The 17,110-nt window shown below is 42.1% G+C and overlaps 1 protein-coding gene across 2 annotated transcripts in view; it reads right to left on the bottom strand.

Moving 5' to 3' along the window:
• The window catches only part of SHANK2 (SH3 and multiple ankyrin repeat domains 2), a 638,838-nt gene that overhangs the window by 519,197 nt on the left and 102,531 nt on the right, over window positions 1-17,110 (bottom strand). For both annotated transcript variants that reach the window (XM_054026918.1, XM_054026919.1), the window contains exons 5-8: window positions 4,444-4,647; window positions 2,139-2,210; window positions 917-1,025; window positions 472-623 (exon numbers count right to left, since the gene is read on the bottom strand). In XM_054026918.1, coding sequence (XP_053882893.1) covers window positions 472-623; window positions 917-1,025; window positions 2,139-2,210; window positions 4,444-4,647 — 537 coding nt within the window. The remainder of the gene's footprint in view (window positions 1-471; window positions 624-916; window positions 1,026-2,138; window positions 2,211-4,443; window positions 4,648-17,110) is intronic.

Raw genomic sequence — 17,110 nt, forward strand, 5'->3', positions numbered from 1 at the left:
CTTATCAGTGCACAAGGTTAAGGCCATGTCTACACTACCACTTATGTCAGCAAAATTTTATATCACTCGGGGTGAAAAAACCACATCCCTGAGCAACACAAGTTTCACCAGCATAAGTGGTAGTGTGCACAGAGTTATGTCAGTGAGAGAGCTTCTCCTGCCAACAAAGCTACCACCGCTCATTGAGGGTGGTTAAATTATATCGACCGGAGAGCTCTCTCCCATCGGCATAGAGCAGTTACACGAGAGATCTTACAGCAGCCCAACTGCATTGGTACAGCTGTGCCACTTTAAGGTCTCTAGTATAAACATAAAGTCTGTTTCACCATCACTTCTGAAACATAAGCCTCTGAAATGAAAGGGCCCTTTGTTGAATGCAAATCCTGAAAGTCAAAAGCCTAGGGGTAAGCATTTTCCCTTATATATTGTTCTGTATAAAATAATGTATAATTTGGCTCTGAAAGAATTTACCTTGAGGGTTACTTGGTTCTTGGCTCTAGCTGCTTTGTGCAGAGCTGTCATTCCATCTTTGGCTCTGAAATCTAAATGTGCCCCTCCATTTTTCAGAGCTTTGATTACTTCTAGAGTAGTATCATGCTGAGCTGCCAAAGTTAGAGGAGTTTCTAAAGACAAAAAGAATATAGTGTGTGAGAAAAATACAAGCAACTTTAACCAAAAAAAGTATTTACAAATATTTCAAAAATATTTTGTTAGCTTTTAAGTATAAAACATATAAAACACTGCCCTAAGAATATCATAAACTATTAACTTACCCCCTTCACATATTGGAACTATATGTTTTGCTAAGACCGGGACTTTAAAGGGCAATAGATTCAGCGGGTAGAATTTGGTTTTGTTTATACAGTAAAACCAGGATGCGTACCGCTTTATGCTGTTGATTTCATTAATCTCTTACCTCCACTCTCTAGGTCATGGTAGTTAGGATCTAGTCCCCGATCCAACATCTTGGTGATTTTTTCCACTGAGAGATGGTAAACATGATCCATAAATTTTCTCAAATTAGCCTGAAACAAAGAGTGACGACTGTAAAGTCCTCAGATCGTATGAAGAATATTCCAGTTATGACTGAGCTCTTCAGCTGGTATAATCATCATAGCTCCATTGACCTTAATAGAACAGTGCCAATTTACACTAGTTGAGGATCTGCCCTAAAATTGTACTCAATCAGAGCATAGATTCTATGGAATGCAATGGTCAAAATTAAAAACAAGAATATGCTGCTTACAACATTCAGGAAAAAATTACTAGAAGTCCTATTCATAAAGAAATTAGACTGATAAGATGGAGATCATAATTAATCCAACCTGTAAAGGCCTCTAAAGATATGTATGTCAGTATTTATAAAACTGGTGATATATTGAAAACTTGCTGGGTTTATATAATTATATGAAGTTCATATAAAATTACTTGTAAATTTATGGCAAAGTCAAACACAGGAGCACTGCCAGCTTTTCTGCCGCCCTAGGTGGCGGAAGGTCCCGTCGCCGAAATACCGCCACGGTCGCCGCCCCCCAAATTGTAGCACCCTAGGCGACTGCCTAGGTCACCTAATGGGTTGCGCCGGCCCTGGTCAAACATATGAAATATACTGTAAGAAAAATTCTCAAATTGTAGTCACTGGACCACTCACTGTCCATGGACACTTACTGGTGGTCTGCAGACTGCTCAGCTAGTCACCTGAAGCAGATCTCCCCCTAATTTTCCAGATGCTAAAATACATACTTTTCTAAATATTACTTTTCCACTTAAGCAATTGCCTTAGTTGTTGCAAGGATGCTTCACGTTGTCCAGTCAGTTGTGGGAGGGGAAGACATCCACGAGACAACTTCTGTTTAGATGTGGTCTACATGAAAAAGTCTGAGAAGCCCTGGTGTATTGTATATAAAATCCAAGTCCTGCAGGCTTTACTCATATAAGCAGTTCCATGACTTCAGTGGGACTATTCACATGAACAGAGATCTGCAAGATCAATGCTAGAACTATCCAGGCTGCACTCTGTATGTATTTTTTAGACTGTCATTAGAATAAAAGGATTCTAATCAGAGGGTCATTGTGCATCTGACTTAGTACTTTCAGAAAATGGATGCTCTCCCTTATCACCAGCAAATTGGACATACCTTTGTATGAAGCTTGGCCAGCTGTTTTTCATCAAGATTTAATTGCTTATACACTCTCTTCTTGTACCGAAACTGATAGGAAAACAAATAGATTAAGTCAAAATTTCATATTTTATTTAATAGTGAAAAAGATCTGAAATTATCAGAATGTGGCATCTGTTAACAGTAATGTAGATTTGGGCAAACTTAAAAAAAAGGGGGCTTGGGACTAAGTTTAAATAAACCCCAAGATGTTAGAATGCTTGGAACAGTACTATTGAAATTCTACAATCCTTATAAGCCAAATTCATACCTGGTATAAGCATAGAGAAGTCAATGAAATTACATGAGGAATGAGTTTGGCCCCTTGAATCTACACTAATGAACTGGAAATACCATGTGAAGAGCTTTCCCTAAAGACATTTCAGCACTTTCACTTCCAGCACAGACAGAAAAAGGAATTGCAGAGGCATGTGAAAATTTAAAACATGTATTTAAAAAAAAACAAAAAAACAAAAACACAGCAGAACATTTCTGAATCTCAGAAATAGGACTCATTCCTGTTGCATCCGAAGAAGTGAGGTTTTTACTCACGAAAGCTTATGCCCAAATAAATCTGTTAGTCTTTAAGGTGCCACCAGACTCCTTGTTGTACTCATAGGAGTAGTTCTGTGGATGTTAATGGCACATCTGCTGTGAATAAGGATTATTCATGTGCATAAAGGTTACAGCTGAGGCCAGTTCTTATTTCATTTTATTATTTATTATTTTATTCTGACTAGTTAGCCTATTGCTAGAGCAGACAGAGAAGCTGAAAATTCATGGGGTCACCATTACACCATGATATTTATTTATCACTGATCTAGCACACCACAATTTACAGTTCATTAGAATGCTAAATGGCTCTTCTGTGATTAATTGGCTTTCATGTAAAATGTATTTTTAAACACAGATTTCACCCCCACCTCTCTTCTCACAAGGTTAGATGGTGGAATTTATGACACCTCCCTGTAAAGGGGCAGTGTGGAGCTGCAGTGCCCCAAGAAGGAGTGCTGGGGAGATTGTGCTCCTTGCTCATTGTGATGCATAATCTACTCCATCCTAATGAATGAAGTAGACTGTTTGCTCTGGTCTGCTGGCCCCACCCTGTACACCAATGCAGGAGGGTTGAGCCATGACCCAGGCAGAGTGTGCCCTAGAACAATAAGCTTTTGCATGACTGTGTAATGTTGGAGAAGCTTCTTGTGTGTCACTACACAAAGTCCCTTTACTATCAGGTCCATAATCTTTCTTGATTATGTCTGAAGTTCAAAGCCCCCTCTCCCCTTTTTTAAATATTAGCTTTTTGTGGTATTTCAGTCTCTTTGTGTTCATTAAGATTCTACTGTAACTACTGTTCATGCTCTCAACATGCTACAATTTTCTCTGAACTGGTAATTACATGTTGTGAACAGAGACAAAAATAGATCTTTGTTTACTAGGTAGAATTCAAAGAGTGCTATGTATTTTTTGGATAGGGCCGGAATATCAGCTTTTCAGGCAGAACACTTTTATCCTTTACATGCCATGTACTTGAATTCTGCAGAGAAAAAGGACCCTTTCCCCATTTATTGCACATAGAGGAATTCTGCTGGCAAGTCCTGTACAGTTAAAACAGTATTGTAACAAGTGCACTGGGGAAAACAATAGACTTAAATATAGTGATTATTACTTTGTTCAGGGTTATAGCAGAAACATCAGTGACTGACCCTCAGAATTCAACTGGGAGAGTAAGTAGGGCTCTCACTTCCATTAGTTTTACACCAATGTAAATCTATTGATGTCAGACCTAAAAATTCCACTTATTTTTCCTGTCTACTATAGTTTTTTGGCCTTTCCTCAAGAGAAAGTTGAGCAATTATTGGCTCAATTACATATAAAATCAGAGAGTAATTTGTGTGAGTTAGGGAATAGCCTTAATATAAAAACATTTCAAGATACAGTAATCTCCTATTTCCCTAATTTTACTCAAAATTTAGATTACTCATGCTAAGGGCTTGTCTGAGCAGTGGGGTAATGCACACTACTGGCGAGGGTGGGAGGGTGATTTCTAAAACACTCTGATGTGTAGTGCCATAATTGGTCCATGTAGCGCCTGCTAGTGTCCACTAAAGGTTCCCTAGGGCAGTGTTTTCCAAATGGTGGGTCCCAATCCGGGAGTAGTGACCTGGCAATTCACATCCATTTAGAAACCTCAAATAAGACTTACTATATATACATATCATACCGTAAATAAAAATGTTTCAGATAGTAAAGCTTTAAAATTATTACAGTTGTATTAAAATACCTCTAAGGAAGGAACACCTTTATTCACTGGTTGTGGATATTCCCTAAGGAGTCGTTCCTCATCCAAAAATTTCCCATCTCTCCCGTTGCTGGCAGGCTGAAACAGCCCATAATTCAGGACATCTTTCAAACTCTGATTCAAAGTGCATAAAATTCGTTGTTTTGCTACCCACACTGAAGCTTCAGGATTAAATCTAATGCATTTCTGTAAAGCCAAACAAAATAACATGTTACAAAACTTATGAGAGATTTATAAAGATCGTTCTAAAGTAACAATAAGCCACATAAGTAATATTGTGACAGCCTACAAAGAGTGCACAGAAATTAAAAACAAACGTAATACAATATACACTTGCATATAAAGCAGAAAATTTTGCTCAGCCACAAGGCAAAATATTCCACAATACTTGGTATCTTTCATTTTTATGTTCACAATACCTACCCAACTTCTTCTAAACAAAGAGGAAGAGAAGAAAGCATATAACTTGAGCTCAAAATGAATGAGATCAGCTATAACAAATTAAACAAATAATCTGGTACTGTCTGCATTTCCCTGCACAAGAAGCTGAAAATCTACATTTAATTAAATTCTAAGACAAAGAACTGCATTAACAAGGAGATTAGATTTCAGACATCTGTTCCTTAACAACATCAAACACAGAGGTGCTATAAAAACATAGGGCATCCTGAGTTCTTTCTCAGACTTTAGAAATCATATCTTCTTTCATAGATCATGTGTGAGTACGCTGCATCTCTTGGTACAACCCAGGGAAGGCAGGCTAATGGGACTTCAAGCACCCTTTTGATTTTGATTTGGTTTGGTGACCCATGTAGCCGTCAGCATAATTTAGGTTTAAATTACAGCGGCTTGGCCTCAGCTGCCTTTATGTGGCAGCAGTGATATGTACAGTGGGCCCGTCCACTTGCCTTGATATGCCCCACCCTCCTCCTACACTGGGACTTGTGAAGAGCATATACAAGAAAAAAATCAAAATGCACATAGCAGCCTTAACTGTGACCACAACAATATGAACTCAGCTTTTCACTACATGTCATTAATTTCTGTTTAGGTCATTTCTGAAGATCTCTATGTTCTTAACAATTATATTCTTCAACGTACATTTCTATATGTAGATAATAAGAACGGAACAGTACAGAAAAATACAAATTGACACCTTGCAGGAAAAGGAAATTGCTTTTTTTAATCTGATGTATCAACTTAATTTACAGCTTTCTATAGTACTCATCTTTGCAGCATCTGTAGGTTATGTATTTTGTAAATTCTCTGGAGATAAATCACTCATGTAAAAAACTGATCACTATGGATTTATTAATGATAAACATGTCAATACTTGACAAGATACCATGCAGTTCTGAAAATGTGCACCTCTGATTTCATATATTTAACCAAATCATTCAAATGGCTAAATCAAGTGCAAAATTTACCACTTTATGGGTTTATGTGGCAATGCTTTTTTTCTAAATCAGTTTCTCCATTTGGGGGAAATATTCCCATCAGTGAAAAACATTCTTAGATCCTGAGAGGCATGAAGGACTTCCAATTCTCCATTAATTCCACTGGGCATTGCAGGCGCTCAGCTGGTCATCAGCATATCTCAAGATTTTGCCCTATAGAAATAGGAGTTACTAGCAGTGTCTGGCCCTGTATATTATTTGTGTGGCAAGCTGACCTGCTCACAAACCGCAATTTAGGGGATTGCAATGAATGTTTGGCTCTGATTCTGCCAATTATTCCTCAAATTAAAGACCAGTTGACACTGATACTTAGGTATCCTCTATTCATCCTTGTTGCCTGGCAAGAAACGTAATAGCTAAGCTGCCATGATAGCATCACACAATCATTTGCTGAAGGAATATGGTCGGCTTATGAATACTGGCATAAATCCAACTCTACTATGGTATTTTTCACGCGTGGTTCATTGGGAATCACATCTCAGTTTGTTTTTCTTTGCAACTGGTACAAACTGCAGTTTTTTGAGACGTGCTTCAAATACTTACCTGGGCTACTGTTAGGATACATACGGAAATTATAGGGGTCAGGGAACATGGGGGGCAAGGAGAAAGAATATTGTGCTCGGGAGAATAGTGGGAGGGGAGAAGGAGAAGAAGGGACGTGGTGGGCGAACTATACTGTTGTTCCTTTTTGGGGTCTCTCTGAGTGCATCCACCACAGGTGTCATGCCTCAGGCCTTTACCTCTAGTGGAGTGGAATTCCACATTTTGCCCACTCTCAGCTCAGGACCTGGGTTACAGCCCCCTGGTACCAACCACGACTAATTCAGCAGGTCCATCTGGGACTGAACCCTGCAAGGGTTTCTCCTTTGGAGTCTGTGACAGCATACGTTTACAGTGATACAGTAACAGCCTCTTCAAAACAAAGCATGATTTATTTTGACTAATGGTATACAGCGCTTAGAGAAGTAGATTTAAAACAGAAGCCTGCATCCATATTCCCTTACCTAAATGCTACCTCAACCATAGCTCAGGCAGGTGTGGCTTATTCCCCATTTCTGAGTTGGGAGGAACACCCCCACACTGTTTACAGCCTTCTCCCTCTGTCTCCAAGTGTCTCAGTCAAACTGACACATTCTGATCTGCCTTTCTCAGTTCACCCACCAAAAACCATCCTTTTCTAGGGTCTTTTAGGGCTTACATCCTCTTCTGATCTCAGGCTTATCCTAGATGGAGCTAGCGAGGTGAATTCTCCCACCAACTGATAGCCCAGTCACTGTTATCTTAACTCCTTTGAAGCTACTTATATGAGGCGAGTTATCTCTGTCATCGTGCCAACCTTCTTGCTAGGTTCTGTAACAACCTCCTTATAGGCTCCTTTGATTTAGCTCTATACATTCAGTCAGGCAGCATACAAAATTGAACAGGGAAACTAAGTCACACATAATATTCATAAAAGATATTACAAATATTTTCCTAGATTGTCACGGGGTCCTGGAAGACAGACTTCAGGAGACAGGCTGCTCTTTCTCTAATCTTTCTGTTGGTGAGTTCCTCCTCTACGACTGTCAACTTATTTCTTTCAGCATCATTCGTCAGCCCCACCCACCCCCCCAACCCCATCACTCAGCTTTTCCCTGACCTCCAGTCCATCAGCTTTTCACTGCTCTCAGCCCTCTTCTCTCTGCCCTCTCTTCCCTTTCTTTCATAAATATGATTGTTGAGTCTCTCCATGCTTTTTTGTCCCTCTGTCCCATTTCAAGGTCTCCCCTATCATCCCCCAGACCTGGCTCCTCCTCCAACAGCCACTTCCTCAGCTCCTGCTCTCACAGGGCAGAGCATGTCTGGAAGAAATTTTGTGACCAGTCCAACTTCCTCCACTACAAATTCATTCTCTCCACATTCTGTTCTACCATTTTCCTTGCTGAACAACTCTTACTTCTCCTACTTCTCCCACAGAAACCCATATCTGCAATCCCAGTCACCTATATGCCATTTCTGACTCACTTCTCAACCCTCCCTTCCTCCTGACTCCACTGCTCTCTCTGCACAGGATCTCACAGATTTCTTCCAAGAGAAAATTGACAAAATACATCTCCCTTCCCTCTTGGCTTGCCTTCTTTTCCTCCTTCCCCTCCTATTACTCTCTCCTCCTTCTTCCCTGGTCACAATCACAGAAATTTATCAGCTTCTCTCTTTCTCTAACCCCTTCACTTGCCCTGGTAACCCCATCCCATTCCTTGCAACCGGCCGCATCCCCTCAGTTATTCTTCTCCTTAACCTCTCACTCTTCCTTGACTTTTCCCCCTCACAATACAAGCATGCTTTTGTCTCTTCCTTCTTTAAAAAAAACCCACACCATTATTTACCCAACTTGCCTCTCCAACTACTGCCCTCATCTCTCTTCTCCCTCTCATCTCTCAAATCATTGAACATTCTGTTTCTAATTGTTGTCTGGAGTTCCTTTCCTCCGATTCCATCCTAGACCCTCTCCAATCAATCTTCTGTCCCTTGCTCCCCACTGAATCCACTCTTGCCAAAGTCTCTAATGACCCCTTCCTAGCCAGAGCTCAGAACAACTACTCCATCGTCACCCTCTTTGACCTTTCAACCACCTTCATTGCCACTGACCATGTCTTCTTCATGAAATCTTCATCCTCCCTTGACTTCTGTAACTCTGTCCTCTCCTGGTTCTCATCTGACCTCTCTAATCACTCCTTCAGCAAATCCTTTGGAAGATCCTCCTTATCCCCTCTCCAGCTTTCTGTGGGGGTTCCACAGGACTCTGTCCTTGGTCCCTTTCTCTTTTCCCTCTACACTTTATCTCTGCGTAATCTCATCTGTAAATACATATTCAACTACCATCTCTATGCTGCTGACTCACCAGCCTGCCTAGTCCACTGCTTCAACTATATCAATCCCTCCACTAGCTCCTTCTTCTCTAATCCTATCAAATTTAAGCTTCTTGTCTTCACTTTCAAGGCACTTCCTGGCCTATCCTCCTCTATAATTTCTCAGTCAGTATCACAATATCAACTCTTGCCACCAATCAGCCTCTGGTGCCAGCCTCTATTGGCCACTTGCTAAATTTTCAAATGAGCACGTCTGTGCTTTCTCCGATGCTGCCCTTCATGCTTGGGAACATCTACAAAGCTATCTCATTATCCTCCTTCAAACTTTCCTCTGCTATGATGCCTACAAAAAACTTGACAATGGTTAAGCCACTGGTGTGCTGAGACCACTGCCTATCATGCTGACCAATATTGTCTCCCTGCTTCCTTGTACTCCCTTATCTGTCTATATTCATTGTTGTTTCATATTATACTTAGAATTGTAAGCTCTTTGGGGATGGGACCATCTTTTTGTCCTCTGTTTGTACAGTACCTGACACAGTGGGGTCCTGGTCTGTGTCTGGGTGTCCTATGCACTATGGTAAATACAAATAATAAATAAAACCAAGAAGATGACGAAGATGAAGTGCAGGAAGAAAATGGAGACAGAAGGTGGATGGCAGGTGAGATGATAAAAGGCAAGGAGGGGAAAGTGGGGTCAGTTGCAGGCAAAGGAGGCAGGACTGATGGAAAGGAAGATGGAGAGGGCAGAAAATAGCATCTCCCACAATATACAGATTGGGCGAGGGTAAGTGGACCCCCCATCTGAGCAGCCAGTGGGGAGACACATCTATCCATGTCCATTTAAGGTTGAATTTTCAACCCAAAATGATCACACAGAAATGGAGGGAAGTTGAATTTCCCCCAAACACAGACTTTAGGCATCAGCTGAGTACTGATAAATTCATTTCTGGAAACCAGTCCAGCTCACCTACAAGTTAGTATTGTTGAAGATAGATGTTAGACTTGTAAAGATGTGTTTAGTCTCTATGAAGTGACTGCAAGTTGCTCTATGTATTAATCTTACATGTAATGTCTGTATCCCATGCTATAAGGTAACATGGAAGCTTTGCTTTATAACTATACAAATGTCTGCTCTGAATTTGTAACCCAGGCAGGAAGAATGGTTCTCCTGCTCATCAAGAAAGACTATCAAAAGTAAGTGGGCCATTGTGAAACATCACAATATGAAGACTAAGGGTATGTCTACACTGTCAAGTTTCTGTGCCACAAATTGTACCACTTTTATTAAAATGCTGGAATTAAACTGCTGTTGCATGTCCACACTGTGCTCCTTGTGACACTGGAGCGCATTCACATTAGCAGATCTTGCAATGGCAAAGACAGCAGTGCATTGTGGTAGCTATCCCACTGTGCAACTGGCCACAGGGTGCTTTGGGAAGGGTTTGCAATGCCTCATAGGGCAGGCACAGAGTCACATGATGCAGGTTTCCCAATCCCATAGTTCCATGGGCATCCTACTACATTGCCGGCTGCTTTTCAACTGAAGTAGGGGGGGAGGAGAGAAGAGTATGTGACAGGGAGTATGTGGGGTGAGAGAGCACTGTGTTTTGGGGGACAGAGAGCATGTCAGCATGCTGTCTTGTAAGTTCAGACAGTGGCAGGAAGCAACCAGTCCTAAGGCAAGCATTCTACATTAATGGTTTGCTGTGTGTCCTAGAGCAGATCAGCACAGCACCCAAAGGCTGTCAGAAACAGTGCTTTGAAAGGGGAGGGGCACATGTCTCCAGGGCAGCTGAGTTCAAAACAATGAGCAAAGCAGTCACTTGAGGCATTATGGGACAGCTCTGGAGGCCAATTACAGCGCAGAAAGCAATCAAGTGTCTACACTGGCAATAGAGCACTTGAGCCTCTGCACAAATAGCCTCACGACTCTCGTCGAGGTGGGTTTTTTGCAGCGCTGCAACTGAGGAGTTTCTGTGCACAAAGTGGCTTGGCAGCGTGTACACATCTGCAGTTTGAGCGCAAAAAACTGCTTTACTGTGTAGAAACTTGCCAGTGTAGACAAGCCCTGTGTTAATGGCCCTCTCACACCCATGAAGGTGCTACATACGAGGAAGCTCATCGCATGAGCTTGTATTCTGGAAGAAGGAAATAAAGATAGCTGACATGAAAATTCTTCATCTCTGCTGTATAGTCTCTCACAGGGCTGGAGCTAGGAAACAAAAGTACATATCCCCAGGGCATTCAGTGCTGACAGATTACTACATCTCTGTCATCTTTTGGAGCTATATACTGTAACTCATTTCTGTATATATGTTGCCTGTTTTAACCTGTAAATAACTCTCTCATTTCTTTTTCTTAGTTAATAAATCCTTAGTTAATAATCCTTAGCTAATGGCTATAAGCATGGTCTTCATTGTGAGATTTGTGGTACAAATTGAACTGGGGTAAATGACAGGTCTCTTGGGACTAGAAAGAACCTGAATCTTTTGTGATCATTTGTGTATGTCAACCACTATCACTAAGTCCAGCTTGCATGGGTGCTCAAAAGGACAGTCTGTGACTCCATGGTAAGACAGTTATAGTGCTTCAGGAGTTCGTTATAGTGCTTCAGGAGTTCACATTTGTATATTGGGTTGGTGAAATCTAATTATAGAATGTACAACCAGTCTGGGGAGTCTGCCCTGCTTTTTGATAGTTTGCTCTGAGGTTGGCACTCACAGTTGCGAGCCACTGCAGACAATATGACATGGACCAAGAAAAAAGTGATATATTTATTCATCATAATTTTTAAGTCAATATCAAGATTATAGTTTTTGGAGAGGAGTGTCTCATCATTTTGAATTATTGGGACTTGTAATACTGAGACTGAACAATGCCAACTTTGAGTCTACAGAGCAGATCCACGTGTAACCCTTATTCCATGAAGGTAGCTAATTGATGTCTATGAAGGGCCTTGGTGGTATTGATCTGGTTTTTAGTGTCACCTATTTACTAGCAACTGGATCTGATATAAGCAATTAGTGCTTCCAGTTCTCAATGAGGTGGTGAATACAACCAGCACCACTCTGAATCTAAGAACAATTCCAGGATGGCATATCGCTTACACCAAAAAAAAAAAAAAAGTGCGATTACTCCTCAACGCTTCAAATGTCCTACAACGCTCATTCCCCCAGATCCCTGAGGCCTTAGAATGTGCCCTTGGCATTCCTGCTAGAACATGCACGCTTCAACTAAGATTTTTGACAGTTCTACATTCAAATGGATCCATGTTGGCAGATAGGTGCAGCTAGAAGGTGCAGTAAAACAGGAAACAATTTTAAATAGAAGCAGCGGTTAAAACTCTATGGGGACAGCAAACTGAGTGCTTCTTATAAAATACAGTCTAACACAGAGATCCTAAGCTGAAGTTTCAGGTTATATGAGACCTGCATAAAGCAATTGCAGACCCAAAGTTTCTCTAAACCTAAACAGAGGGATGTCTCAGGAGCAGGAACACTCTCATTCCACCAAAGGCAACTCACTTCAACTCCTCACAGGTGTTAATGGAATTCACTGTCCGAGTTGAACCTTTCTCCTCAATAAGCCAGGCAAAGCTTCTTGGATTGGATCAAAACAAGGAACACCAGACAGCTTATCCTATGGAACCTTTCACAAACCTTTTCTTTCACTTCACTTCACTTCCAGGGGAGTGTGTGTTGGCGGAAGGGATAGCAGGATTAATGCAAAAGACTGCAAACAGCTCTTTGAGCACTACCAGTCTCTGTTCTCTTACCTTCCACAAAATTGTTCTGCTACCTCACTCAGCTCCCACCCCTCTTCCCACTCAATATTGCTTTGCTTCAGGAAACAGCAGGGACAATAGGCTGCGAGAGCAGATTTCCATTTTCTGTGAATACTTTGTATTGGAGCAGAGAACTTTGCGCTTTAGGTAAGCACTTTACAGTGTTTTTCACACTTCAGGGAAGGGCACACATGAAAGAGGCAAAGAGTGGATTTATTCTTTAAAATATAACACATTATAGGATATATCATTATTTACACACAAATCTGTACACATCCCACGGGAAACTGGTGTTATTTCACTGCTTGAACACTGGCACCAGAAATTATAAAATGATTAAACTAAAAACATAAGACCATATGAATAACCGTACTGGGTTAGACCATGTTCCATCTAGCCCAGTATCCTGGCTTCCAAAAGTGGCCAATGCCAGGTGCTTCAGAGGGAATGAACAGAACAGGCGATCATCAAGTGATCTTTCCCCTGTCATCCATTCCCAGGTTCTGGTAAACAGAAGCTAGGGACAATCAGAGCATGGGGTTGCATCCCTGCCCATCCTGGCTAATAGCCATTGATGGACCTATCCTCCAGGAACTAATCGATGCTATGGGAAACCCAAGCTGTGCGGAAGAAATTGACTATATACAGTTCAAGCTTCCTGCTTTTATTTATTGTTGTCTCTCATTTGGGGTCTTGAGTCTCACATCTTAAAGGGCTGTTTCATACATCTGGGTTTTGAAAGTGTAAACAGTTGTTTGTACAGAGGGTTTTTGTTCATGGCATTATTATAGAACAAAAAGCATTTGATTTTATATACTCAATCACTTGTTTAGTGGTAGTATCTTCTAGTAAGGCTATCTCAGGGAAGTGAGAATAATATAGTCTAGGGCAAGTGCATATTTTTTTCCCAGCCAACAAAAAGAAATTTTTCCTGTGCCACCAACGTGAGCTCTTTCACTTGACGTGGCCTGTATTATTGCCATATATGACAAGCCTTAACACCTTCGTCAATGCCTGTTCATTTGGTCGATGGAGATGGATTACCTACACTAACGGGAGAATCCCTCCTGTCAGTGTAGGTAGTGTCTACACTGTAGCATTTTAAGTGTAGATGTTCCATTAGGTCACATCTAAAGTATAATCCTGTATTGGTATAACTCACGCTGGGATGTGAAAAATCCACACCTCCAAATGACGTAGTTATACTGACTTACCTCCCCCCCCCCCCCCGGTAGACAGCGCTATGTCGATGGGAGAGCTTCTCCCACTGACATGGCTACCACCTCTCAGGAAGGAGGACTAAATAGACCGATGGGAGAAGCTCTCCCGTCTGCATAGGAGCATCTTCGCTTATGTGCTTCAGCAGTGCAGCTGAGCCAATGCAGTGTTTTAAGTGTACACCTGCCCTTAGTCCAGCTCTACTTGCTAAGATAAAAACATTTGATTTAACAGAAAGAATGGCGTTTGAGAAGTAATATCCACCTTCTCAACAATGACTCATACAGTAAATGATGTAGAAATCAGGGCTGGAAGGGGGCGGGGGAGACTGCACTGGGAATATTATTTTAATTCATGTTCCAGCTATAAATTATTAAACTAATATCTAAAAGAGGACTCCACATGATTTTTGTGAATGATCAAACATCTCCTGTTGAAAGGGAGAGAGAGTACTACATTCCTCATGCCACTCCTAGGCACGACTGCAATACAAATAATAAATAATGATAACCATGCAAATATAAACCTCCGCCACACTGCACAACTCTCAGGTCACACTGGCAAAAGGCTTTAGCCTGATTAGGGGAAGCTGTACATTAAAAAAGAGAAACAGGAAAAGATTCAGGGAACATGATGTTTTACAAAGAGGAATGGCAGGGTCGGTCCTGGGGCCAGTTTTGTTCAATATCTTCATTAATGATCTAGAGGATGGTGTGGACTGCACTCTCAGCAAGTTTGCAGATGACACTAAACTGGGAGGAGTGGTAGATACGCTGGAGGGTAGGGATAGGATACAGAGGGACCTAGACAAATTAGAGGATTGGGCCAAAAGAAATCTGATGAGGTTCAACAAGGACAAGTGCAGAGTCCTGCACTTAGGACGGAAGAATCCCATGCACTGCTACAGACTAGGGACCAAATGGCTAGGCAGCAGTTCTGCCGAAAAGGACCTAGGGGTTACTGTGGATGAGAAGCTGAATATGAGTCAACAGTGTGCCCTTGTTGCCAAGAAGGCTAACGGCATTTTGGGCTGTATAAGTAGGGGCATTGCCAGAAGATCGAGGGACGTGATCATTCCTCTCTATCTGACATTGGTGAGGCCTCATCTCATAGACTCATAGACTCATAGACTTTAAGGTCAGAAGGGACCATTATGATCATCTAGTCTGACCTCCCGCATGATGCAGGCCACAAAGCCGTCCCAACCCTTTTCCCTTGACTCTGCTGTTGAAGTCCCCAAATCCTGTGGTTTAGAGACTTCAAGTAGCATAGAATCCTCCAGCTAGCGACCCCTGCCCCATGCTGCGGAGGAAGGCGAAAAACCTCCAGAGCCTCTGCCAATCTACCCTGGAGGAAAATTCCTTCCCGACCCCAAATATGGCGATCAGTAGAACCCCGAGCGTGTAGGCAAGATTCTCCAGCCAGACCCTCATTGGCCATTGATACTATTTACCAGCGATGGCACGCTGTTCATTTGACTAAAATCATGTTATCCCATTAAACCATTCCCTCCATAAACTTATCTAGCTTAATCTTAAAGCCAGACAGGTCCTTCGCCCCCACCGTTTCCCTCGGAAGGCTGTTCCAATATTTCACCCCTCTGACGGTTAGAAACCTTCGTCTAATTTCAAGCCTAAATTTCCCCACGGCCAGTTTATATCCATTCGTTCTCGTGTCCACATTAGTACTGAGCTGAAATAATTCATCTCCCTCCCTGGTATTTACTCCTCTGATATATTTAAAGAGAGCAATCATATCCCCCCTCAGCCTTCTTTTGGTTAGGCTAAACAACCCGAGCTCCTCGAGTCTCCTTTCATACGACAGGTTTTCCATTCCTCTGATCATCCTAGTGGCCCTTCTCTGTACCCGTTCCAGTTTGAGTTCATCTTTTTTAAACATGGGAGACCAGAACTGCACACAGTACTCCAAATGAGTACTGTGTTCAGTTTTGGGCCCCACACTACAAGAAGGATGTGGAAAAATTGGAGAGAGTCCAGCAGAGGGCAACAAAAATGATTAGGGGGCTGGAGCACATGACTTATGAGGAGAGGCTGAGGGAACTGGGATTGTTTAGTCTGCAGAAGAGAAGAATGAGGGGGGATTTGATAGCTGCTTTCAACTACCTGAAGGGGGGTTCCAAAGAGAATGGATCTAGACTGTTCTCAGTGGTACCAGATGACAGAACAAGGAGTAATGGTCTCAAGTTGCAGTGGGGGAGGTTTAGGTTGGATATTAGGAAAAACTTTTTCACTAGGAGGAGGATGAAGCACTGGAATGGGTTACCTAGGGAGGTGGTGGAATCTCCTTCCTTAGAGGTTTTTAAGCTCAGGCTTGACAAAGCCCTGGCTGGGATGATTTAGTTGGGGATTGGTCCTGCTTTGAGCAGGGGGTTGGACTAAATGACCTCCTGAGGTCCCTTCCCACCCAGATATTCTATGATTCTATGATCAGATGTTGGGTAAAATGAGATACTTTACTATTCCAGAACCTTGGCTCCAGGATTGCCACCTTTCTAATAGTTCATAGAATCATAGAATCATAATTGGACCGTGAGGCCCCGTCCCTTCTCTGCCTCTTCCTCCAATGCCCCGTCCCTGCTCTGCCTCTTTCCTCGAGGCCCCATCTCCTTCTCCACCTCTTCCTCCAAGTCTCTGCCCCTGCTCCCCTTTTCCCCCAAGACCTCGCCTCCGTCACTTGCTTCTCTTTCCCACTCCCATGTCGCTCACTGGATCTTCTCCACCTCCCTCCCTCCCCTACCTAGGCTCCCTCTGCTCTGGGAGCATGGGAGATGTTGCAGCCTGACAAGGAGCCTGGCTGCAGGTTGGAGACAGCACTGGCTAAGCAGGGGCTGGCATAGGTTAATGATCTGGAATCTCCCCTCGCCCTGCAGTATCTGGATTTTTGTATGGTCAGTACATCTGACTGGACACTGCTAGGTCTTCTTTTCGACTAGATTTTTGGTCAAAAATTGGGCACCATGTCCTCTCTATAAAAGCTCTGAAGGGTATTATAGATACTAACTGCCTCTCATATAAGACACATTATATTCAGACTTCTCTGAACTTATGGCTCAAATAAGTAAGACTTAATATTGCTTTACAGTTCTTTTACATCACAGATTTTCAAACCCTATTCTCCATAAAATAAAGCCAGTTTTCCACGTAAGGAATTTCCTAGGTTCCACTGTGATTATGTTTAACAATGTGGAGCTGCTTCCTATTTAAAATAGTTTCCAATTAACTTTTCCCTTTTCTAAAATAGTTTTCACTTCTCTGTCCATTATCAACCCTCTTTCTAATCTGCAATAAACACTTCCTTCCACAAGGGCTCACCCCAGA

Source organism: Malaclemys terrapin, chromosome 4, assembly GCF_027887155.1.
Source record: "Malaclemys terrapin pileata isolate rMalTer1 chromosome 4, rMalTer1.hap1, whole genome shotgun sequence".
In the NCBI taxonomy this organism is placed as follows: domain Eukaryota; kingdom Metazoa; phylum Chordata; order Testudines; family Emydidae; genus Malaclemys; species Malaclemys terrapin.